The following is a 27,333-nucleotide window of genomic DNA, read 5'->3' as shown; positions in this document are numbered from 1 at the left end:
GATAGTGAATAAAACAAACTGTCTCTATATTAAGACATCTACCTACCTACCTACCTACCTATCTTATTCTTTCTGTGTATCTTCAAATTACCACACCCAAATATAGAAACCAGTCCCATTTACAGCTGTAAACTATTAAATGGCTATCCTCCTATGATACTGGTTTCACTACACCTACTTCTTGCTTGCATCATCATCAGAGATGGCTCTGCCATCCTCCCAGAAAGAGCCTAGGTCTGGAAAACCAGCACAGGGCTGTCCTTCCAAGAATTGGTGTAGTTATCCTGTCCATACCACTGTTTGAGAGCAGAGGATGGAATGGGTTCCCTAGGTATCCCAGAATGGCACCCATACCAGTAGTTTTCTTCTAATTCTGCCACAAAGGCCTAACAGGGCACATGAACTTGTAGGAGTCTGTTGCAGGAAGAGTGAAGGAAGATGGGGAGAAGGTAGCAACAGCCACTGCCAGATTCCCTAGTCCTTCTAAGAGAAGGGCAGAGAGGGAATGCCTCTGTGTATGCACGGAGGGAAACAAATGTGAGAACAATTCTGGGTTGGAGGGAGTCTGAGCTGGTTTGTGTGGAACAAAGAATCACTAAAACTGGCCCAGGCACTTTAAAGAGGCATCATGGGGGACTCATTAGAAAGACAACAGATATAAACAACTTTTTTTTACATCCTGAACAAAAAATTAGCATAATTATATTTTATAAACTTTAAGGTGCCATTATTATATTTTATGAACTCTAAGATGTCATAAATTATAAGATGCACCATTATTTTATGTACTAAGAATTAAAAACTCTTCCATTTAAGGGTGCCTGGGTGGCTCTGTTGGTGAAGTGTCTGACTTCAGCTCAGGTCATGATCTCACAGTTCATGAGTTTGAGCCCTGCATTGGGCTCTGTGCTGACAACTAGAGAGCCTGGAGTCTGCTTTAGATTCTGTGTCTCCCTCTCTCTCTCTCTCTCTCTCTCCCCCTCCCCTGCTTGTGCTCTCTGTCTCTCAAAAATAAATAAACTTAAAAACAAAAACAAATCTTCCATTTAAACTATGACAACTCTCTGATCACATCAATTTTAAGATGTATCCCAATTTCAAAGACATTAAAATGTGAGCATATGTGTGAGCTCAAAAATATGAAATACAGCAAATTTATATTAGATTAAAAAATCAGAAACCAGTGAATAAAATAGTTTCAACTTTTTCCAATGAAAAATTAACATAGTCATCAATGATCAGTGATATATCCATCAATGCTCCCAAAATGATTCCCTCACTTTATGTAACTTACATATGCTGTGTTCTGTTATATCCACTATGTGGCTTGGGAGGATTCCTCAGTGTCGAAATAGTTAAAAACAAATTGCCTTTAATTATACTAGTGTTGAGACTCCAAGACAGGCAGGATAATGATGATGATGATGATGATGATGATGTTGTGTGTGTGCTGCCCTCAGCTGAATGATCAAAGATACGCTAGCCAACCTTTAACTTTCAGGAGGGAAATGGACGAGAATAAAGAAGAGATATCAAAAGTACATGGTTCTACCCGCTGAACCACAGAACTTGACTTACCTCATTTCCAAAGAGTTAAGAACACAGCCATCCCTAAATTGGATCTGATATGTTGGTGGTCTATTGTTTAATTTTACTGAACATTTACTATAAGTTAGAAATTATGGGAAAGGTCTGCAGAATATAGCTTCTGACTGACTTCAAGACCTCAGACATAGTACTTAAAAATCCTCAGAAAAAGAGACAGTAGTACTATCTGCTTTCTTAAGTTGGCCTTCTTCTAGCTTCCTAAAATATTCTTTTCTTGAGAGTCTCTTTTAAGGCAGCATTTTGGTCATTGGTTTGTGGACTTGTTTGTGTGTGTGCATGTTACTTGTAGGAATGAGATAAAATATCTCATATTACATGGGCCAGAGAATCCCTACTTGCCTCTGAAGCTGTTAAATATATTTGGATACTCCCCAGAAGGAAAGAGAAATATTAGTATACTCTAGTTTCCATCTGTGGATAGTTTGGTTTGCTGAAATAAAAATAGCCTAGAACAAAAGGCTATTATGATAATTTATATTAAAATACAAATATAGACAGACATATTTAGCAAGATGCCAAATTCAAGGTGGAAACCCACATTGTCAAATAGTAAATGTTTCATATTGCACCGTGGAGAAGTCTGTGTGCGAGAGAAGGCCTGATATAAGGGCACAATTGACACTCCCAGATATCACTTCCTTTATTTTTAGGAATTCTCTAAAGTGAAAGGATCACAACTGTGCTGTACAGAGATGCTTACCTGCCTGAGGGGAGTTCTGAGATTTGAAAAGACCAACCACTCCCTTCCCATGGAATCCTCCAGATCGGAGAAGCAGGGTACTGCTTTTTGAATTCTTCCAACATACAACAGGCAGGCGATTGTGTCGATAGCAGCGGGCGACTCTTGGTAAACTACTGTCTTGTACAGCTTGAGGTACAACCAAAAGGCCAGGATAGCTTCAGGGACATGGAAAGGAGAAAAAGAATGAATGGGGTGAGAGAGTGGGAATGGGAGAGAGAAAGGGAAAGAAATGGGGAGAGAGGGAGAGAGAGAATATAAGAACATGAGTATCATAGTAGCACAGTAATTTTCTAAGACTCAGAAACATACTGGTTGAGGGGTAAGACGTTTATTTTCTTTTATTTATTTTTTAAAAATTATTTATTTATTTATTTATTTATTTATTTATTTATTTATTTAATGTTTATTCATTTTTGAAAGACAGAGAGAGACACAGCACAAGCAGGGGTGGGGCAGAGAGGGAGGGGGACACAGAATCTGAAGCAGGCTCCAGGCTCTGAGCTGTCAGCACAGAGCCCGATGTGGGGCTCTGCGAGATCATGACCTGCGCCGAAGTCGACACTTAACCAATTGAGCCACCCAGGTGCCCCTACTGTTTTTAAAGTTTATTTATTTTGAGAGAGACAGGGAGAGTGCAAGTGGGGGAGGGGCAGAGACAGAGGGAGAATCTCAAGCAGACTCCACACTGTCAGTACAGAGTCCATGTGGGGCTCAAACTCACGAGACCATGACATCGTGACCTGAGCCAAAATCAAGAGTTGGATGCTTAACTGACTGAGCCACTCAGGTGCCCCAAGACATGTATTTTAAACATGGAATTTAGTTTTAACTCAGTTCTTCAGGGTTTGAGAAAAAAAGCCCTAGATAGTGAAAATAGCTAATTTATCCACTAATCTGTAGTCTTTTTTGAAATAAGCCCCCTTCAATGATACTGCAGGTGGAATAACCTAAGCCTAGAAAATAAGAATTCTGGGGCTCCTGGTTGGCTCAGTCGGGTAAGTGTTGACTTTGGCTCAGGTCGTGATGTCACGGTTCATGAGTTGGAGCCCTGCGTCCGGCTCTCTGCTCTCAGCACACAAAGCCTGCTTCGGATCCTTTGTCTCCTTTTCTCTCTACCCCTACCCCGTTCATGTGTTCTCTCTCTCAAAAACAAAATAAATTAAAAAATAAAAATAAAAATCTTGTGTTGGGCGCCTGGGTGGCTCAGTCAGTTAAGCATCTGACTCTTGATTTCTGCTCAGGTCATTATCTCATGGTTGGTGAGATCAAGGCCTGAGTCAGGCTCTGCACTGACAGCACAGAGCCTGCTTTGGATTTTCTGTCTCCTTCTCTCTCTGCTCCTTCTCTGCTCTCTCTCTCCCTCTCACAATACATAAACTTAAAGAAAATTAAAGTAAAAAAAAAATGCTATATAGAATTACTAAAAAGGCCTCTGTTAAACTGATGATTTCCTTTGTCTTACACACTACTTTTTGTCAACTTGAAATATAGATTGTAAGATTAGTGGATTAATAGCAACTTTATGAGGATGACAAGTCAAATTGTCAACTCATTAGTCTGCTGCAGTAACAGCTGAGAATAGAGCACACTAACATTAGTCTGCCTGAGATGGTGAAAGAACTAAAAATCAAAACCAAATGATTTTTGGTTATGAGAACAGTATGTTCAAAGGTCAAAATAAGTTTAAATATTTTATTGACACTACATGTTGATAATTTTTAAGAAAAGATTAGCTCATAAAGTTACAGGATATGACACTGGGAAAATACAAAACAAAGTACTTTGTTTTTTAGAATAGGAAGCACAAGAAGATAGGCAGGTTTCAGAGTCATTTCCTTTAGTTTATTTAGAAATATTACACTAAAGAGATTTCATATTAATAACCTCCCAAGAGGAGGTTATTACTGTGATATTTTCTAAGACTCAGAAACATACTTGTTGAGGGGTAAGACATTTATTTTCTTTTATTTTTTTTAAATTACAAAAATTATTTATTTATTTTTAAAGTTTATTTTGAGAGAGACAGGGAGAGGCAAGTGGGGGAGGGGCAGAGACAGAGGGAGAATCTCAAGCAGACGCCACACTGTCAGTACAGAGTCCATGTGGGGCTCAAACTCATGAGACCATGACATCGTGACCTGAGCCAAAATCAAGAGTTGGATGCTTAACTGACTGAGCCACTCAGGTGCCCCAAGACATGTATTTTAAATATGGAGCTTGAAACACAAATGAATTAACACAAAAAAATCCATATCATTACTACCTGGGTCAATAAATTGACCATTACCAGAATCCAAGAAGATCCCCTGTATCTCTTTCCAATCACTATTTCTCTCTCCTCCTCAAAATTTACCACTCTCCTTGACTGCTAAAAAACTGGATGAGTTTTCTCTGTTTCTGAATTTTAGATAAAAGGAACAAATAAAATTTATTCTTTTGTATCTGGGTTCTTTTAGTCAACATTATGTTTGTGAGATCCATCCATGCTACTGCATATAGCTGTAGTTTATTTTCATTGTGTATAGTATCCCACTATGTGATTACACTATCTCTTCTTCTATTGTTGATTTTGAGTAGTTTATTGTTTTTGACTATGTGAGAAAAATGTTGCCATGAACATTCCTGTAGATGTCTTTTGGGAGCACATATACATTTCTATTGGAAATTCTGGGCAAATAACAGGTTACGCATATGGTCCATAGATGTTTAGCAGATACTGCGAGACAGCTTTCCAAAGTTGTTTAACCAATTTACAGTCCCACAAGCAATAAATGAGAGTTCCACTTGCTTGACATTTTTACTAGTACTTTGTATTGTTAATCTTTTAAGTTTTAGCCATTTTTGCACGTATAAAGTAGTCTCATCGGGACTTTAATTTATATTTGTCTAAAGACTAATAGGTTGAACATCTTTTCAGATATTTATTGGCCACCAGGATGTCTTCTTTTGTGAAGTTCCTGTTTAAGCCCCCTGCCATTTTTTTATTGCCTTTTTACTCTTTTAATGTTTCCTGATGTTCTTCTGATATCTACAGAAGGTCTTAATTTATCAGTCTTTTATTTTATGGATAGTGCTTTTCCTGTCCTAAGCAATCTTTTCCTACTTCAAGGTTATGAAGATATTCTTCTATCTTCTAGAAGCTTTATTATTTTCACCTTTTACATGTAGACCCATAGACCAGTGGGAATTGATTTTTGTGTATGATATAAGGCAGGAGTCAAGATTAATTTTTTTTCATATGGATATCCAGCATATTGAAAAAACATCTTTTATTGACTGCTGTTAAGTGCTATCTTTACCTTAAATCAAGTGTCCATATATGTTGAGCTGTTTTATATTCCCTATTTTGCCCCAATGGTCTGTTTGACTATCCTTGTGTCAATCCCATACTATTTTAATTACTGTAGCTTTATGAAAAGTCTAGGTATCCTACAGTATTATTCTATAAGACTATCTTGACTATTCCTGACCTTCTGAAGTTTTATATTAACTTTATATATTAAAGTTTATATACTCTTTATATATTAAAAGAATCATCTTTTTAATTTCCATAAACATTTTGCTGGAATTTTGATTGGGACTGCACTGAATCTATAGACCAATTTCTGGAAAAATTATAGTTTTAAAGGTTTTTTTTTTTAATGTTTTTATTTATTTTTTGAAACAGGGAGAAAGCATGAGTTGGGGACAGGCAGAAAGAGAGGGAAACAGGAACCAAAGTAGGCTCCATGCTGCCAGCAGGGAGCCCAATGTGGGCCTCAAACTCACGAACTGTGAGATCATGACCTGAGCCCAAGTTGGATGCTTTGCTGACTGAGCCACCCCAGGTGCCCTGAAAAATTACAGTTTCAAAGTACTGAGTATTCAAACCCAAGGACATGAAATATCTATTTATTTATATCCTTAATGGTCCTCAATATTGTTCTGACTGTTCCACATAGAGGTCTTGTATATCTTTCATTAGAGTTATTCCTAAGTAATGCTTTTTAGAGCTACTCTAAGTAGTGTCAGTACCAAAATAACATCATTTAAAATTACATTTTTTTATTATTTACCTTTGCTATGTATATACTAATTCTTGTATAATAATTTTGTACCAGGGACCTAACTAAATTCATGTATTAATTTTAAAGGTTTATTTGTAGATTCCTTCAGATTTTCTAAGTATACAAGCAAGTCATCTGTGAGTAATGATAGTTTTCCTTCTTTTCAATCTTTATGCCTTTTATTGTTTCTTTTTCTAGTCTTTTGGCACCTTTTAGGACCTCTAGTATGACACTGAGTAGAAGTCGTGATAGTGGGCATCCTTACCTTGTCCTGATCTCAGAGTAAAAGTTTTCAATTACAATTACTTTCAAAAAGTAATTTTTGCTGTAGGATTTTTTAGACACTAGATAAGGAGCTTCCCTTATATTTCTAAATTGATAAAAATTCTTCTTTTAAAAATCATAAATGTACATTATATTTTATAAAGTGCTTTTCTGTATATAGTGAATTTATATTTTTCTTTTTTCTTTTTTTTCTTGGAATAAAAAAAATTATCAATTTGGAAATGTTTTTGCCCCATTTTCACAGTTCACTTGTTCTGCAAGTTCTGCACTTGAGTTTGAGATCCCCCAGAGGCAAATATTCAAGCTTTGTGCACGAATTTCCATAGGAGGAGGGAGGGGTGGGCTTGAGGATCACACGCCCCTACAGTTTCCCTTGCCTCTCTGGCCTAGAGGAATCTTCTGTCTGGCTGTCCCACCACGTACTGTCTCCAGGACCTTCCATCACTGCATGCTTTGGACCAGGCTCACAGTAGCCATTTCTGCTTTGATTCCCCTCCTGGAATGCAACATATTTTTTCTTTTTAATTCTTTTAAGATGGTGAATTATACTGATTGTTTTTCAATTTTCAAGCCAGTTTTGTATTCTTACAATAAACTCCACTTGGTCATAATGAATTGTCATGTGTGATTTTGTAAAAGGCAGTTTTGCACGGTGTATTCGTTCTGTACTCTTACTTTCGACTTTTCTGAATTCTTGTATATTAGATATCTCCCTTTAAAGCAGCATAAAGCTTTAACAAAATTCTGGTAATATTTTTCTTTTAATTGGAACATTTAGTCAATTGATAAGTAATGTAATTACTGATATATTTGAATTTAAATTTACCATCTTACCATTTGCTTTCTATTTGTTCCATCTGTTCTGTGTTCCCTTTTTTCTCCTTTCTGCCTTCTTTTGGATTATTTTTTATTATTCCATTCCTTTCTTCCTAATATACTATTTGAGGGATATATATTATTTTATATCACTATAAACATTTTATTACAAGGGCTCTAATAAGTGGTCTGTTATTTTATTTTGTTTCTGACAGATCAAAATGAGCAATGAGGTCTGTTTTCTCACTGGCAGGCAGGATTTTGATCGCATGCTTCCCAAACAGCAGGACATTACACCTTGATACCACGACTTACACTATCTACAAAAAGAATTTAATTAGAAGGATAGAGTATCCAGGAAAATTATTGCATACTCAACAGAATCACAATCTTTCAGTACTTAATGAAAAATTTTTATTTGGCCCAAATCTCAAACTGTATTTCCCACTTGTTTCTCAAGTTTCATAATGGTATTTTTTATTATATATGTTTTTGTTTTTCTGAAAATACTTTTAATTGCCTTATTTTTGAAAAATACTTTTGTTGTGTGTACAAGCTAGGTTGATGATTATTTTCTTTAGCTTACTGAAGATTTGATTCCATTGCCTTCTTACTTTGTTGATACTGAAATGTCATTCATCATTGCTATTCCTGTTTTGGTGAACTTTCTCTTTTCTCTGACTGCTTGGTGTCCTCTTCTTAGATGTTCTGCGGGTTCAGTTCAATACCTCTAGATGAGGACTTATTTGCTTTGGATTCATTTTGGCTTCCTGGACCTGAGGACTGGTTTCTCTCAGCAATTCTGAAAAATTCCCTGCAGGTAGTTCTTTAATATTGGCATTTCCTCTATTATCTCCAACAGAAGCACCAATCACATTAAACCTCTCACTCAATCCTGCATGTCTTTGGTCTTTTTCTTTTTCTTAATTTTAATTCCAGTATAGTTGAAATAATGTTCAATTAGTTTCAGGTTACAATATAGTGATTCAACAATTGTATACACCACACAGTACTCTTGATCTCTTTCACCTATTTCACCCGTTCCCCCCACCCACCTTCTCTCTGGTAACCATCTGCCCTTTATAGTTAAGAGTCTGTTAGTTTGTCTCTCTCTCTCTTTTATTTTCCCTATGTTCATTTGTTTTGTTTATTAAATTCTACATATAAGTAAAATACATATTCTACACATAAGTGAAATCATATGGTATTTGTCTTTCTCTGACTGACTTATTTTACTTAGCATTATACTCTCTATATCCATACATGTTATACTGTCTAGATCTATGCTGCAAATGGCAAGATTTCATTCCTTTTTGTGGCTGATATTCCATTTTGTGGCTAATATTCCATTGTGTGCATATGTGTGTGTGTGTATGTGTGTACTTCTTGATCCATTCGTCAGTTGGGCTGCTTTCATAATTTGGTTATTGTAAATAGTGCTGTTATAAACATAGGGGTGCATATATCCTTTTGAATTAGTGTTTTCATATTCTTTGGTTAAGTATCCAATAGTGCGATTACTAGATCATATGGTAGTTCTATTTTTAACTTTTTGAGAAACCTCTATACTGTCTTCCAGAGTGGCTGCACCAGTTTGTATTGTGGTTTTGATTTGCATTTCTCTGATGATGAGGGATGTTGAGTACCTTTTCATCTGTTGGCCAAGTATTTATAAATTTAAACTGTCATTTAAAATGAGATATCTATAGTTCTTTAAGAACAGTGGGGTTGAAACTAATAGTAACATTAAGACAACTTTCTAAAATATGTACAAAGTGCTTTCACAGCATTATTCTGTTTAATCAAAGCAAGAATTTACGAATGCAAAGGAAACAGCTTACCCAGAGATGAAAATGATTAAACTTGTACATGGCAGAATGTAGTTTTAAAAAATATAAAGCATGAAATAGGGCCTTACTGATATAGGAAATAGTGAGAGATGACAAGAATAGAAACAAGAAAACATGTTCATTTACATTCTTTAAGTACTTTCCCTTGGAAATATTCTAATTAGACAGCACAAGAAAACCCTGCCTACACTTGGGTCAACAAATTACAGCCCGTGGGCCAAAACACGCCCTGCCCATTCATTTACTTACCATCTATGGCTGCTTTTTGGCAGAGTTGAGTAGCTGCAATGAGACCATATGGCCTGCAAAACTGAAAATATATAGTATCTGGCCCTTTAAAGAAAAAGTTTGTGGACCCCCAGCCTACAGCAGACCTTCATCTCTCCTATCTGCCTGGGCAAATTCTATTTTTATTTCAACTTATCTTCAGACATAGATGTTAGAAAAGATGCAAATGGGAAGAGAAAGACAAGAAAAAATCATATAGGAGACAAAAACTTTTACCTTTCACTCTTTGATCTAATCTAGGCACTGTTCAGTAATATAATTATACTTCTGAGAATGCCAAGGAGATGCTTACTCATGCTGCATAAAAAGTACCCCTTAAACACACATTTCCCTGGAGAGCTTGCTCCTAGTTTTCTGGCATTTTTCTCCCTCTGGGCTATGGAGACAAATAGCCCATTCAAGACTCAAATGGAAGAAAGGAAAGGTGTCTTTTTAGAGGCCACTAACAGACTTACCTCCGGCAGAGTGAATACATCCTGTTGGAGGCAGTGATTCGAAAATACTCTGGTTTTGAGCGAGAAGAGCTGCCACTTATGGTTCCCAAACCTAAACGCTGATAGTCTCTGAAACAAGCTTTTTCCACTAACTGTTCCATTGTAGACTTCTCTGAGGCCTTCAGAGTGGTATTTGTGGGGAGTTCACTATCATCTGAAACTGTGAATGCAGAAACAGATTTTGAAAAAATGATATAGCTCAAAGTAGAGGATTAAAAGCTTCCCTTTGAAGAGGATTCTTAAACCAAGAGAGTTTTATGTTAGGGCTACAGGCACTATGTATGTCACAGTTAAAATCATATTAATTCTTTGAAGAATCATTATGTCCAAACATAAATTAAAACAGTAATGGATAGTCAGGAAATAAAATATCAGAAGCTCAAAATGTGAGGGAAATTAACTCAAAATGCCAGGGAAGGGCCGCCTAGCTGGCCCAGTTGGAAGGGCATGCAACTCTCGGTGTTGGGGTTGTGAGCTTAAGCCCTGCGTTGGGTGCAGAGCCTTCTTTCTTTCTTTTTGTTTTTAATTAAAAAACTTTTAATTAAAACAATTTTAATTATGACAATAATTTATTGTCAAATCGGCTAACATACAGTGTGTACAGCGTGTTCTTGGTTTCAGGGATAGATTCCCATGGTTCTTTTTTTTTAAATGTTTTATTTAGTTTAGAGAGAGATGGTGAGCATGAGCAGTGGAGGGGCAGAGAGAGAGTGAGACAAAGGATCTGAAGCAGGCTCTGCACTGACAGCAGAGAGCCCGATGTGGGGCTTGAATTCACAAACTGCAAGATTATGACCTGAGCCAAAGTCGGATGCTCAACTGACTGAGCCATGCAGGTGCCCCAGGTGTAGAATTGACTTAAATAAATAAATAAATAAACTTAAAAAAAAAATGCCAGGGAAATTAACTCAAAGTTTCTAAAAACAATATAATTTTGAATTCATTAGCCGTATTTTTCTGTTTCAATCTAGCTTGTTTACTAATGCCAAAGTATAGTGATTTCTATTTAGGACTCTATAAAATAAAAACTCAAACTCTGTCAGAAGCTAACTCATCAGTAAAATTTATCTTTAATATAATCTCTACACAAACTTCATCATCCACATTTCAGTTAACTTTTAAGAACATAAACTTTTATTAGAAATTTCTAGATTAAGCAGAAATTCACTGGTGGGAAAAGACCTTTCTTAGAGGGGTATCAAGACACTATACTTTTTTTGTGGAAAGTATTTTGTCAGAGGATGTGGTACACATGGAAACTCCCTCACAATGTTGCAATCACAGGTTACAGAATCTCTTAAGATTTTAGATGTGGAAGGATTTACCCAATAATCAAGCATTTTAGGGAGGATTTAAAAAAAACCCAACATTCCTAATTGGTACCATTATGTTCTAACTGAAAAAAAAAGTCCATGTTAAGAACTGTCCTAATTTACTTTCTTATTTATTTCTACAGTGAGAGAAGCCAAATTAAAGTTTCAGAATTTTTGGATATGTACTCAAAGATATGTAACCTCAAGGGAAATAATAAGGCTCTCTTCCATTTAAAAAGAAAAAAAACCCTAACAGCTTATCCCTACAAATATAAGACTTTGTATTTTAGTTCGTAAACTTCACAATGCAAACATATCATCAGGTATCAGCTTTGTGTTGGCCTCTTATTTTCAGAGAAGCACAGAACATTATATAATTTGGTGTTTTGGTGGCATTATTATCATAGAATAATAGTTTTTCTTTTGTGTAATCATTAAAACTTCAAATTAGAAGAGTCAGTAGTGATGGATAATTTTTTATGGCTTTCCATGTGACTGTAAAGAGGCCAGAATTCCAAAAAATGGTTGTTTCAGTAATACATAGTGGGTCTGTTCATTGCTCTCAGAGTATGTAGCTACCCATACTGAAATGGAGACCTTTAGCCAGTGATCTCTTAAAACATGAGGTTTCTTTCTTCAAAAGGTTCTTTGCTATTATTATTAGTAGTAGTGGTATAGTTACTGGTGATTGATTCTAAGATCTTGTAAAGAAAAAGGGTGCAAAGGCATCCTGCCTCCTACTAGATCAGATTATCCCTAGTGTTAATTCCATAAGCATACTCTGTAGTGGGTTAAGAAATAGAAAACAAACATTTTGTGACTGTTTTTCTGCCTCTATTTTCCCAACCGAGAAGAATCTTAGCTTCTCAGATTCTGTTCTTTTGAATATGTAGTAGGCATTTTTTTTCTTACCATCTAAGGATCCCTTCATCTTTGGTCCCTCATTTTGATTAAGAGTATCCACAATGTTCTCATTCCAAACACAAATCTTTAATTTTGAATACCCAATGTCCTTGTTTCCTTATTCTTATTGCATAATGACAAGGTACTGGGGATTACTTTATACCTAAATTCTCTATGCACTGGGGTTTCTTTCTTTCTCCCTTTGATGAGACCCATGTAACAATGGCCAACCACCTCTGTGGAGTTAGTAACAGAGAAACATAATTTAACAGAATCTTAGCTGAACAATGGACTATTGGGAAAATAAAATATTTTTTTCCAATTCTGAGAAGCTAGTAAGTGCCTCCAATCTTCTTATGAGATCTAGGTTCTTGTGAGTCAAGGTTTAAGGGAAACGACATGAGTCTCTTATTCTTACTCATATAAGAAGAAAGAATAAAACTGAGTCATGAAGGAAAAAGGACTTCTCACATACCTGATACGTCATCTTCTTCATTCCATCCAGGACGATTCACTCTCTCTTCCACAATTGTCCCTGTCCTCCTCTTCAATAAATACTGCCGCCCAATTGTCATTTTTCCTGCCCTTTTGGCACCTTTCACAATTGTTTTTGAGAAGATACTGTAAGTCATAAAACCAAAGACAACATCAATTTAATAGGAAGACACCATTTACACTTTTTGATACCTACACAGCTCAACTTATTTCTTCTCCATTCCCACAGCTACTAGTATTGTCCAGACCTTCAGCAAGTCTGTTCTTCTTAAATCATTTTTTATATGGCAGCAGACTAATTTCCTATAAAACACTGTTGTCATCAGGAGGGCTGTAGGCAACAAGTGCAAGAACCTAGAGTGGGACATAAGCTACTTTCCCAAATCTAAACTCAGTTTGGCTTTTTGGTCAAACATGCCCCTCAATGCACTCTGGTTATCCATGCCACTGCTCCCACGAGCTCCTACAAACTATGCCGGTAGCAGTCCTCCTGCGTGGAAGCCAGTTTGCCCCCTTCTCTACTGATTCAAACTCTTTCTACTAACTCATAGGCTTCTCTTTGAGATCATATGATAATTATAGTTAGCACCATGTTTAAGTGTGTATGCATAGTGTCCTGCCTTCTGACCCTGTAAATGCTTACATACTCAAGACAATTCTAAGATGTTTTAAATTTTAAAATTGCTATGTCTCTGTTGCAGGTGAATAGCATAAGCTTGATACAGTAAGGTTGATTTTGTATGTGGGTATACGTGTGTGTGTGTGTGTGTGTGTGTGTGTGTGTGTGTGTGTGTGCATATATTTCCTCTCCTAGTCCATAGGTTCTAAACATAAAATGCCACACAAACTTTTGTTTCTTCCATAGAGGGCTGGGATAATAGATATCACAGGCTCCTCTGTGATTCCACAGTGCTAAGACAAGTTGCTGGCCTCACCACTGTAAATACCTAGGAAGCTGTTCATGTTTCAATGTATCATTTCTGGATCTGCATGGTCTCCTTCACTTAGCAGGTAACAGTGGCACAGGTAGTCAGCTATGCCATTTAGTAATGACACACTCTCTGGGACCTCAACTCTTCTATAATCTCTAGCTTATCTTACTTTCAGGCAAAGGGAAGGGCTTTTCTCCAAAGTCTTCATGCTCCTCCCTAATATGTAATTTGTACTGGCAGATGCCCAAATTCTAGGTGATTAATGGTGAATGAACTCAACTTTTGGCTCCTATATTTTATCACTAATTGAAGATAATTTTTATGCAATTGTTATTCTGTAATAACTGAAATGTAAAAGTTTCAACATAAATTACTAAAAATTTCATCAGAAAATAAGGGTTCCTTTAAAGAAATATGACAAGTAAATGCAATGCCTGATTCTGTACTAGGCAGAAAAAAAAAATGTAGCTATAAAGGATCATCAGCAAAATTTGAATAAGGACTCTGGGTTAGATGAAAGTTTTATACCAACTAAGTTTCCTGGTTATATACTGTGGTCTGTTCTTAGAAAATATATATTGATATATTTAAGGCTAAAAAGGTATTATATGTATAACTCAAGTGGTTTAGAAAACAATATATATGAGAGAGAATGATACAGAAAATGGAACAAAACAAACAATTGGTGAATCTTGGTAAATGGTATACAGGAATTCTTTGTATTATGTTGTAACTTTTCTGTAAATTTGAAATTGTATCAAAAGAAAAAGTTATAAAAAAAGAAAAAATAAAGGCTCCCATCTCTAGGTCAAAGAAAAACTGTCTAGTAGGCCTGGATATCAAAGAAAACTGAAGGGATTGCTCAAAGGCAGTTAGAAAGTGATTAATATGGGGAAAAGGGAAAACAGAATTTCACTCTCTAAAAATATATCATAAGCAATGGACATATTGGTCAAAACTTCTTGTAGCTTTTAGTTTCTGAAACTTGTTACATACATCAGTGCTGCTGTTCTATAACTTTCTGAGCTTGGTCCAATGGGCTTGACAGAATGGCAAACAAAACGAGCAATTATGCATACACTGACCCACAGGATAGGTCACTTCCCCTGACAGTCAGCTATGAAAACGCTGAAATGAAGAAACTTGACTGTCTTCTTACCGGAAGGAGGTGTTCTTTTCCTTCTGTTTGGGTAAAATTATTTGTGGGGTAGTTTGTCCAGCAGCAAAAGCAAAGGTGGTGAAAATGGACTGAGGATAACGGAACTTCGTCAGCTGTTTCTTAAAGATCTCTACTACTTCTGGACTCACTTCTTCATCAAACGCTACTTTAATCAACTAGAGACAAAAGAGATAAAATACATTACAGGCATTAAGGATTTCCAGATAACTTCTCCTCAAGTTACTGAAATAAAAGAAAATAATACTAAATGGCAGAAGTCCAGAGGTTGAGGGGACCTTGGATATCATCGAATATAATGTTTTATTTTTTAAAAATAGCTCAGAAAGGTTTACTTGTCATAGATGGTTTGTTGGTAAGGAAAATCATGTATCTTAAAGTTGGGTTTCTTTAAGACCATCTTTTCTATGATGGGATAGGGAAATTAACTTATAGTGGATGAAGCAGGTAACATGTCCTTCTTTTTTTCCTCAACTGTTGGTTCTAGACAGGGAATTTGGCCACAGGAAGTCTCCTCTTACCCCAAGATACCATAAGTCTAGTAAGAAAAAAGTCTGTTTGATTAGAATCCTAACCAGTATAGTCAAGCAATATTCTAGTTTAAAGTCCTTTGGCAGTTGGAACAGTGAAGAAATCCCTGGGAGGCTTCTCTCCCCAGGTGATGGGAGAAGGTCTGGAGTTTAGAGGTCAGCAGCCTCACATTTCACACAATAAGCACATGGAGGTTCAAGGAGTGGCTTCCTGGCTAGAGGGAATGATGCAAGAATTGGAGCACTTAAAAATCTGACAAGTCAGAGACAAGGCATAAAAATAGGAAGAGCAAAATATCACAGACTCAGAATTGCAAAAAGGAAAAACTAAGAAAAGATCACTCTTCCAGTGTCAGAGTTTAAAAATTTATTCTTATTCTTATTTTGAGAGAGAGAGAGAGTGAGCAAGTGAGCAGGGGAAGGGCAGAGAGAGAGGAAGAGAGAGAATCCCAAGCAGTGCAGATCCCGACGTGGGGCTGGATCTCATAAACTGTGAGATCATAATTTGAGCCGAAATCAAGAGTTGGACAGTTAGCCGACTGAGCCACCCAGGTGCCCCCAGTGTCTGTTTTCCATCAATAATTCCGTAAGTTATGATATGTTCAAAAACCCCTAGAAAATTCTCTGCTTAATTAGAGGTTATTTAGTTAGTACCAATAGTACTTTACCCCTGAGTGTAATTCTTAGAGTTTTATCTCTTCCACAGAAGGGCCATAGGGCACTTCCTTCTGAAAGAGATGCCAAGAGAATTGCTTTCTATCTAAAGCTTTTATCAAACACAAATGTATGAGTTTGCAGAGAACAACAGTCAATTGTGTGTGTCAGAATTTCTGAGATCTAAATATTGACAGATAATCTTTTGGTACTCAGTTGGCCAAAGGATTCAGGAAGTGAGGGATTAAGTACAAGATGATTCATGGGTTTACTCAGTTGAAGATTACCCTCTCAGACCCTCTAATCCTCCTTATCTTCTAACTTTGGACTCCATGATCACAGAAAGTGGCCACATCATTTGTAGAAAACTTCTATCTTTATTTTATATTTTTAACATTTATTTATTTTTGGAGAGACAGAGAGGGAGATAGCGTGAGCGAGTGTGAGTTGGGGAGGGGCAGACAGACAGGGAGACACAGAATCTGAAGTAGGCTCCAGGCTCTGAGCTATCAGCACAAATATAGGGCTGAATATAGGGCTCAAACTCACGAGCCATGAGACCATGACCTGAGCTGAAGCCAGATGTTTAACTGACTGAGTCACCCAGGTGCCAGAGAACTTTTGAACAGAAGAATGGTTCCCTTTCTTAATACCTGAAAGGATGCTGATGTAATTTGTAGTCCCTCTTGCATGTTCTGCTGGAGCTGGTTCTGCATCGTAATCTTCTTCTCCTTGGTGATGGAGGCAATGGGAAAACTCCGCACAACTGTCTGCTCCCCAACTACAGGAAAGGAAGACACAGGCTCAGCAATAGCACTTTACAGCTTATTTACACAGTCTCTGCTCCTCATTTTATCAGCCTCTGCTAAAGAAATGTATTTGGAAAGGACAATACCTAGGAATGCAGTGAGACAAAATGCAATGATTCTAGAATCATATTCATTAATTTTATTGCATGGCAATTCACTCTTGAAACATGATTCTTTCCTGGAGTGAAGTAACTGTCACAGTCTGTCTGTCTTCATTCTTTCTATTTCCCCAACCTGCCGTGTACTACACAAGATCACCCAGCTTAAGGCAATTTTCAAGATTCTTAATCTTAAAGACATCCATGATATTTAATGTAAGTATAAAGCAAAAAAGAAAAGGTTTTTAAGATGTGTTTCCATATGTGGTAAAAAGTGTTTTACCATGTATTTGTACCTTCAGAAGATACAGGACTAAGCTTAGGCTGAAGAGTTTTAGGAATTTAAATATTAAAGCAAGGAAGGGAAAATATAAATAATTATTTATCAACTACCCAAGGTTGCAAAGATGTGAGTCTAGAAAATAAGTAGGACACACGAAGTCTCTCTTGGAGAGTCCAAAGTTCCCCATGGGAGAGGAGATTCACATGCAGAATACAACAACATGTAATTAGCTCCCAGATTTGAGGATACAAGGCTTTAAGTATTTCAGAAAGGGAGAAGATTTCTGAATGCTAGATGACTAGAAAATGATTCCTGGAAGAAGTGAGAGGGAAGGTGAGCTTTGAAGAGAGTATAGGTTTGGACTGGCAGAGGGAAAGAGGAGGGGATGTCAGGCAGTGGTACAAGTAACAGAACAGGAGCAGCGATGGGCAAAGCACCTTGTCTAGTAAGCCAGAGGAGGTGAGAAGTGAACTGGGTTTATCTGAGTTCATACATACATCCACTTATCATCATCAGAATTTTTTTTATTTACTTATTTATTTTTTAATTTACATCCAAGTTTGTTAGCATATAATTCAATAATGATTTCAGGAGTAGATTCCAGTGATTCATCCCCTATGTATAACATCCATTGTTTATCCAAATAAGTGTCTTCCTTAATGTCCCTTACCCATTTAGCCTACCCCCTACCCACAGTCCCTCCAGCAACCCTTAGTTTGTTCTCTGTATTTAAAAGTCTCTTATGTTTTGTCCCCTTCCTTGTTTTTATATTATTTTTGCTTCCCTTCCCTTATGTCCATCTGTTTTATATCTTAAATTCCACACATGAGTGAAGTCATATGATATTTGTCTCTCTCTGACTAATTTCACTTAGCATAATACCCTCTAGTTCCATCCACGTAGTTGCAAATGGCAAGACTTCATTCTTTTTGGTGTTGCCAAGTAATACTCAATTGTGTGTGTGTGTGTGTGTGTGTGTGTGTGTACACCACATCTTCTTTATCCATTCATCTGTCAATGGACATTTGGGCTCTTTCCATGCTTTGGCTATTGTCGATAGCACTACGATAAACATTGGGGTGCATGTGCCCCTTCGAAACAGCATACCTGTATCTCTTGTATAAATACCTAGTAGCGCAATTGCTGGGTCATAAGGTAGTTCTATTTTTAATCTTTTGAAACCTCCATACTGTTTTCCAGAGGGGCTGCACCAGTTTGCATTCCCACCAGCTGTGCAAGAGATCCTCTTCCTCCACATCCTTGCCAACATCTGTTGCTGCCTGAGTTGTTACTTTTAGCCATTCTGACTGGTGTGAGGTGGTATCTCATTGTGGTTTTAATTTGTATTTCCCTGATTCATCATCAGAATTTCTCATCCCCTGGATCTGTCAACTCTTAACCTGGAAAATTCTGATTATTCTTTAATGTTAAGCTCATATCCAGAGGCTAAACAAAATTAGGATGTATACAGAATTTAAGTTCTAGGGAGGAGTTAAGATGGCAGAGAAGTAGGAGGACTGGAATTTCCCTTGTCCTTCAAACACAGCTGTATTGAGGTTGGAACACTTGGAACACCCAGGAATACATGCTGCAGAGTGACAGAAAAATCTCCACAGGTGGAAAGAGACAGCTTGGCGGGACAGAGGTGCGTGTATGCAATTGGGAGAGATAAAATGGGTGGCGTAGGCACGGAGAGGGGGATGTCCTTCTGTGGAGGGACAAAAGGAAGAGAAAGAGAAAGAGTGGAAGTGTGGGATTGTATTTAGATAAGAGAAAAACCTCTCTGGGCCAGATTGGGGAAAAAAAATATGGAGAGAGCCAGTTTCTACTTTGCAAACAGGCTTACAAGTCAAAGATCAGAGTTTTCAGGGGTGTGCAACTTTCTCCAGACCTGAGCTGCTCCTGTGTGCATGTGCCTGGTGGGAGGGAGCCAGCCCCAGAGCACAGTAGGGATCTCAGGGGTGCACTGGGAGATAAGAGTCCCTTCCCTTGAGTACTGTGGGAAGAGGGTTTATTGCTCCCCCCAAGGATAAAAGACCCTGCGGGCACCAGCCAGAGGTCCTTTGTTGGCTGGGTGGACTGGCACTACTCCAGAACCAGGTTCACCTGGGGTGGGATCCTGTGAGACATCAGGTTTTGAATCCCAGCTGAGTGCCTAGGAGGCGTGAGAGACCATGAAGCAGGGCAAGCTGACTGCCCACACTATTCTGTGAGGGCTGCCTGAATAGCATGGCTTGAGACACCCTGTCTGGGGAGGAGAGACTGGAGTATTGCCATTTTTTTGCCCATCACTAACATGGTGGGGTTTCAGGGAACAGAATAGCAGCCCCCAGTGGAGGCGGGATCCACTTATACCAAACCTGGCTCCTCAGTGCTAGGTAACTGCTTATCTACTGAAGTGGAACTGTCACTGAGTGAACCAGACGGCCTCTCCTCCAGACCAGCCACCAGTCCCAGGTGCCAACAGACAACAGTCCTGTGGTCTTGTATGTTACTCTTCTCCCACCCCCTCCACTTTTCTTTCCTTCTTTTCATTTTTCCTTTCTTTTTCTTTTTATCCTCCTCCTCCTCTCTCTTTCTCTTTTCTTTTCCTTTTCTCTTTCTTGTGGAATCAGTCTCATAGTTTCTGATTTGATTTTTGGTCAATTCCTATTATATATAAATATATCCTTTTTCTTTATTTCTCTGTTCTGGTTGTTTGTTTAATCAGGCATTTTTACTCTATTCTTTTTACACCTTTTCTGTATCTCCTTCTTCTTTATTTTCCTCTCTCTCTGGATTAAGCCTTGTAGTTTCTTTGATTCTCTGCCTGATATTTTTTTTTCTTTTTTTGCCCCTTTCACTTCTTTCTTTGTGTGGGATAAGAGCTCCCCCCACCCCTTTTCTCCAGAGTTACTTCAACAAACAAATCAAAGCAAATCTGGTGGAAGGTCCAAACAATCCACCACTATGAGCAGTGGGATAGAGCAGCCAAAGCGCAACAGAGTGCATGCAACACACTCCATAAACACTTCCTAAAGTGCCAGGCCCTGCATAGTGTATGATCCCTATCTAATACAGTAGTACTCACCGGTACAGGACATATAACAGGACATATAACATATGTTATATATAACATATAACATATAACAAGCTTTTAAAACACATAAAAGACAGAAACTCAGCCAAAATGACAAAATGGAAGAATTCTCCTCAAAAGAAATTCCAGGAAGAAATGACAGCCAGAGAATTGCCCAAAACAGATATAAACAATATATCTGAACAATAATTTAGAATAATAGTCATAAGACTAGTGGCTGGGCTTGAAAAAAGCATGGAAGACAGCAGAGAATCTATTGCTACAGAGATCAAGGACCTAAGAAATAGTCACGATGCTGTAAATGAGATGCAAAATAAACGAGATGCAGTGACAGCAAGGATGGAAGAAACAGAGGAGAGAATAAGTGAAATAGAAGATAAAATTATGGAAAATGATGAAGCTGAGAAAAAGAGGGAAAGGAAATTACTAGATCTCGAGGGGAGAATTAGAGACCTAAGTGATTCAACGAAACAAAATAATATCTGTACCATAGGAGTTCCAGAAGAAGAAGAGAGAAAGAGGCAGAAGGTTTATTTGAACAAATTATAGCTGAGAACTTCCCTAATCTTGGGAAGGAAACAGACATCCAAGTCCCTTCGAAATCAACAAAAACAGGTAAACACCACAACATATAGTGAAACTGGCAAAATACAAAGATAAAGAGAGAATTCTGAAAGCAACTAGGGACAAACGGGCCTTAACCAAAAGGGTAGATACATAAGGGTAGTAGCAGACCTGTCCATTGAAACTTGGCAGGCCAGAAAGGAGTGGCAGGAAATATTCAATGTGCTGAATAGGAAAAATATTCAGCCAAGAATCCTTTATCCAGCAACACTGTCATTCAGAATAGAAGGAGAGATAAAGGCTTTCCCAGACAAAAACTAAAGTTCATGACCACTAAACCAGTCCTGCAGGAGATCCTAAGGGGGACTCTGTGAGTAGAAAGCAGTAAAGACTACAAAGGACCAGAGACATCACCACAAGCATGAAATCTACAGATAACACAATGACACTAAATCTGTATCTTTCAATAATCACTCTGAATGTAAATGGACTAAATGCCCCAATCAAAAGACAAAGGGTATCAGAATGTATAAAAAAACAAAATCCATCTATATGCTGCCTAGAAGAGACTCATTTTAGACACCTTCAGACTGAAAGTGAAGGATGGAGAACCATCTATCATGCTACTGGATGTCAAAAGAGAGCTGAAGTAGCCATACTTATATCAGACAAACTAGACTTTAAAACAAAGACTGTAATCAGAGATGAAGAAGGGTATTATATCATAATTGGGGGCCTATCCATCAAGAAGAGCTAAAAATTATAAATGTTTATTCCCCCAACATGAAAGCACCCAAATATATAAATCAATTAATCACAAACATAAATAAATGTACAGATAAAAATACTGTGATTGTAGGGGACTTTAATACTCCATTCACAACAATGGACATATCATCTAGGCAAAAAGCAATAAGGAAACAATGGCTCTGAATGACACATTGGACCAGGTGAACTTAACAGAGATATTCAGAACTTTTCATCTAAAAGCAGCAGAATACACATTCTTCTCAAGTGCACATGGAACATTCTCCAAAATAGATCACATACTGGGTTACAAAACAGCCCTCAACAAATATAAAAGGATTGAAATCAAACCATGCATGTTTTCAGACCACAATGCAATGAAATTTTAAACCAACCACACGAAAAAATTTACAAAGCCCCCAAATACATGGAGGTTAAAGAATATCCCACTAAATAATGAATAGGATATTAACCAGGAAAGTAAAGAATATATTAAAAAATATATGGAAGCAAATGAAAATGAAAACACAACAGTCCAAATCCTTTGGGATACAGCAAAGGCAGTCCTAACAGGAAAATACATTGCCATCCAGGCCTATCTCAAGAAGAAAGAAAGGCTAATATTCTCAATGGGGAAAAACTGAGAGCTTTCTACCTGAGATCAGGAACATGACAGGGATGTTCATTCTCACCACTGTTGTTTAACATAGTGTTGGAAGCCCTAGCCTCAGCAATCAGACAACAAAATGAAATAAAATACATCCAAACTGGCAAAGAAGAAGTCAACCTCTCACTCTTTGCAGATGACAGGATGCTCTACATGGAAAACCTGAAAGACTCCACCAAAACCCTGCTAGAACTGATACATGAATCCAGCAAAGTCACAGGATATAAAATCAGTGTACAGAAATTGGTCGCATTTTTATACACCAATAATGAAGCAACAGAAAGAGATATCAAGGAATTGGTCCCATTTACAATTGCACCAAGAATCATAAAATACCTAGGAATAAGCCTAACCAAAGAGGTAAAAGATCTGTATGCTAAGAACTATAGAAATCTTAGGAAAGAAATTGAAAAGGACACAAGGAAACGGAAAAACATTACATCCTCATGGACTGGAAGAACAAATATTGTGAAAATGTCAATACTACTCAAAGCAATCTACACATTCAATGCAATCCCAATCAAAGTAACACCAACATTCTTCACAGAGCTAGAACAAACAACTCTAAAATTGGCATGGAACCAGAAAAGACCCTGAATAGCCAAAGCAATCCCGAAAAGGAAAACCAAAGCTGGAGGCTCACAATCCTGGACTTTAGCCTGTACTACAAAGCTGTAATCATCAAGACAGTATGGTATTGGTACAAAAACAGATACATAGACCAATGGAATAGAATAGAGAACCCAGAAGTGGACCCACAAATGTATGGCCAACTAATCTTCGACAAAGCAGGAAAGAGTATCCCATGGAAAAAAGACAGTCTCTTTAGCAAATGGTGCTGGGAGAACTGGACAGCAACATGCAGAAGAATGAAACTGGACCACTTTCTTACACTATACACAAAAATAAATTCAAAATTGATGAAAGACCTAAATGTAAGACAGGAAACCATCAAAATCCTAGAGGAGAAAACAGGGAACAACCTCTTTCACCTTGGCTGCAGCAACTTCTTACTTGAGGCAAGGGAAACAAAAGCAAAAATTAACTATTGGGACTTCATCAAGATAAAAAGCTTCTGCACAGCAAAGGAAAGAATCAACAAAACTAAAAGGCAGCCAACAGAATGGGAGAAGATATTTGCAAATGACATATCTGATAAAGGGTTAGTATCAAAAATCTATAAATAACTTACCAAACTCAACACCCAAAAACAAATAATCCAGTGAAGAAATGGGCAGAAGACATGAATAGACACTTTTCCAAAGAAGGCATCCAGATGGCCAACAGACAGATGAAAAGATGCTCAACATCGGTCATCATCAGGAAATACAAATCAAAACCACATCGAGATACTACTTCACATGATTAGAATGGCTAAAATTAATAACCCAGGAAACAACAGATATTGGTGAAGATGTGGAGAAATGGGAACCTTCTTGCACTGTTGGTGGGAATGCAAACTGGCACAGCTGCTCTGGAAAACAGTGTGGAGGTTCCTCAGAAAATTAAAAATAGAATTACTCTGCAACCCAGCAATAGCAATACTAAGAATTTACCCAAAGGATACAGGAGTGCTGATTCTAAGGGGCACATCACTCCAATGTTTATAGCAGTGCTATCAACAATAGACAAAGTATGGAAAGAGCCCAGGGGCGCCTGGGTGGCTCAGTCGGTTAAGCGGCTGTGACTGAGAGTTCGGCTCAGGTCATGATCTCGCGGTCCGTGAGTTCAAGCCCCGCGTCGGGCTCTGTGCTGACAGCTCAGAGCCTGGAGCCTGTTTCAGATTCTGTGTCTCCCTCTCTCTGACCCTCCCCCGTTCATGCTCTGTCTCAAAAATAAATAAACGTTAAAAAAATTAAAAAAAAAAAAAAAAAAAAAAAAGAGCCCAAATGTCCATTGACTGATGAATGGATAAATAAGATGTGGTATATACATACAATGGAATAATATTTAGCATAAATGAAAAAGAATGAAATCTTGCCATTTGTAACAACGTGGATGGAACTGGAGAGTATTACGAGTGAAGTAAGTCAGTCAGAGAAAGACAGATACCATGTTTTCACTCATATGTGGAATCTGAGAAACTTAACAGAAGACCATAGGGGAAAGGAAGGAAAGGTAAACTACAAACAGAGAGGGAGGCAAACCATAACAAGACTCTCAAATACAGAGAACTGAGGGTTAGTGGGGGTTAGGGGGACAGGGAAAATGGGTGATGGGCATTGAGGAGGGCATTTGTTGTGATAGCATTGGGTGTGGTATGTTAGTGATGAATCATGGGAATCTACTCCTGAAGCGAAGACTACTCTGTATGTTAGCTAACTTGACAATAAATTATTAAAAAAAAAAAATTCTAGGTCAGTAGGATCACAAAGTGATGTATTTCCATTAAGGGATAATTTCATTTCTGATAACTTTGGAGCTTTTCCTAAAATGTAAGATTATTCATAATAAACTCTATAAGTGTGTAAAGAAAAAGAATTTAAGTTCTAGAATGTAGTTGTTTAATATGTAAGTTGTTTAATACATAGGTTGTTTACCTATGCTTATATAACATATTTAAAATTATCAGATTTCTGTGTGTCATTAAAGGAGATATTTTAAATTAGAAGTCTAAAAAGAGAAACAAAAGAGGCAAATAAGAAGGTTTCTCTGATAAAAATAATTTCCCTAAATTACAACATTAACCCAAAAATTGACAGGAAAAAACAAGAGAACAATACAAACTTTCACACTAAATATGTTTTCATATTTTCTTTCTTTAAAAGAAATAAATTAGAATAACTTAAGTGACCAAGTATCTCATATTTATATGTTCCAAATGTATGTTTGTGACCATTGAGCTCACAACTTGTAGTACAAAAAAATGCATAAGTACTGGATATTTAGTGTCTTTTAAAATTACATTTGCTTTCAAATACAAATATAATTTATGTATAGTAATATGACAGGAGAGGGCTGAAAAAAGTTGCTCATTTTCGCTTTTTCAAAATGAATATAACTATACCTAAGGGTCCATTTTGTTTATTGGATTTTATGAGTTTTTTGCTTATTATATGATAAACACTCTTTTATGAACAAGATAATAAACCATCGTGATTCTATCTAAGCAAGGAATTACACAATTGTGAGATTTCAAAGAAACCGCATTTTATACATCCAAATTCCACTAACAAAATGCACAGCACATATAGTACATATTCATTAAATATTACTGAATGAATAATTTCAGATGAAGAAGGAACTGTAAGTGACCATTTATCCCTGGTTCTCAATCCTTACTATGCATCATAATCACTTCTGGGGTTTAAAAATGCACAGATGCCTGGGTCTCCCCATTCCTAAAATCCTATTTTGGGTATTAATTCAACTGTGTAAGGGTTGGGCACAATTTGATAGTTTTTTTTTAGAACTTCCCAGATAATTCAAATATGTGGTCAAGGTGGAGGGAGAACCACCGAACTATCACCAATCAAGCCCAGTTCCCTACTTTTATAAAAGGGGACTTTTATAACTTTATAACTTAAGACTTAAGATATCAAGATTGGTCAACAGCAATCTAAATCTGAGCTTCTTATTTGGAGACCAACAGTTTTACCCCAAATCTTACATGCTTTCCCATCAACCACAGTAGTTTACATAGAGATTACAGTGATTTAAAAAAGATAATTCTGACTTGATAGGGCATGCTATTCCTTTCTAATAAGAAAGACTGCACACAGTAGTGGAAAAGAGAAGTAGAGGTTGAGGGAGTTTAGTGACAGAAGTTGTTTGCCAAGAGGGAAATGTAGTTTGTTCGTTTGTTATACATCCCTGTGATGCTTACCATATCCTTCCACAAAAGGGATCATGTGTCTGGAAGACACAGTTAACTGTAGGACTCAGAAAAGTGGCACAAATCAGCAGGAGACATTGTGAGCAGCTACATACTATGACTCTCCTTAAGTCACAATATGCTTCCCCATGAAATTATGATTGTTTCAGTCACTGAACCATTGATGTACTGTTTAGAAGATACCCTTGGTTCTTTAAATTAGACTCTATAATCCAAATTATCATTAGCTTTGACAGACAAAAGTATTCTAAAAATACTTGGTGACAAAAGGCTTACTTTGAATCTGAAATGATCTGCAAATTACTGCACACAAATGGAATCAAAACTCAAGTAGCACATGTATATCCATGTACTGATGGCATTAATATGAATCATACCCAGCTGATCATGGGGAGTCCCTCTGAACAGAATTCTGTATGTGGTGAGGAATAAGGCTCCTTCTGCTGGCAGTAGCTGAGGGCCTCCAAGAAGGCCTCCAGTGGCTTCTTCTCTTCCGTCAGGGTCTAGCAGGACTCGAAGACCTTCACAGACAATTTCTTCTCCTGGCAGTAGAGCAGGTCTAAGAATCTTGGGCTAACAACAGAGAAGGTATTTTAAACACAAATCTTGGGGGGTTTCCAACACTTAGACCAAAGTTATCTTTTCAGTCACAGATCTAAAAAACCTGAGACAGACTGCTTAGGTAGCCAAAAAGAGAAAATAGATTTGGGAAGAGGCAGAATTGATGTTTTTGCATCCAAATGTGAAAAGATTTTTTGCTAATTAACACTAAAATAATTGGAAATCACTAAAATGTTTAAAATATCTATTCAATGGAAAGTTTTGCAAGCATTAAAAAAAATAACATAGATCTATACATACTGGCATGGAAAGATATCAAGGATACATTATTAAATTAAAGCAAGTTGCAAACCAGTATGTATATTTTAATTCCCTTTTCTGGAAAAAGAAAAAGTTGTGAGAAAATGAACCAAACTGTTAAAGGTGGTACTATCATGGTTAAGGGCGGAGGTGAGGTGGAGTTGGAAAAACCATGAAGGACTTTCACTTTGTAGAATGTGTATTTCTCTAATGCTTCAATTTTATACAAAGAACATTGTTACTTCCGTAAATTTAAA

The 27,333-nt window shown here is 37.3% G+C and overlaps 1 protein-coding gene across 5 annotated transcripts in view; it reads right to left on the bottom strand.

The window, feature by feature from the left end:
* Positions 1 to 27,333, bottom strand: part of SBF2 (SET binding factor 2) — a 479,282-nt gene that overhangs the window by 45,637 nt on the left and 406,312 nt on the right. For all 5 annotated transcript variants that reach the window (XM_053899995.1, XM_019456278.2, XM_019456281.2 and 2 more), the window contains 6 exons: positions 26,593 to 26,788; positions 16,787 to 16,914; positions 14,932 to 15,107; positions 12,821 to 12,966; positions 10,091 to 10,289; positions 2,309 to 2,505 (listed from right to left, as the gene is read on the bottom strand). In XM_053899995.1, coding sequence (XP_053755970.1) covers positions 2,309 to 2,505; positions 10,091 to 10,289; positions 12,821 to 12,966; positions 14,932 to 15,107; positions 16,787 to 16,914; positions 26,593 to 26,788 — 1,042 coding nt within the window. The remainder of the gene's footprint in view (positions 1 to 2,308; positions 2,506 to 10,090; positions 10,290 to 12,820; positions 12,967 to 14,931; positions 15,108 to 16,786; positions 16,915 to 26,592; positions 26,789 to 27,333) is intronic.

Source organism: Panthera pardus, unplaced genomic scaffold (assembly GCF_024362965.1).
Source record: "Panthera pardus isolate Hobbes unplaced genomic scaffold, ASM2436296v1 HiC_scaffold_12, whole genome shotgun sequence".
NCBI lineage: Eukaryota > Metazoa > Chordata > Mammalia > Carnivora > Felidae > Panthera > Panthera pardus.
This window is presented reverse-complemented; position numbering and strand designations above follow the sequence as displayed.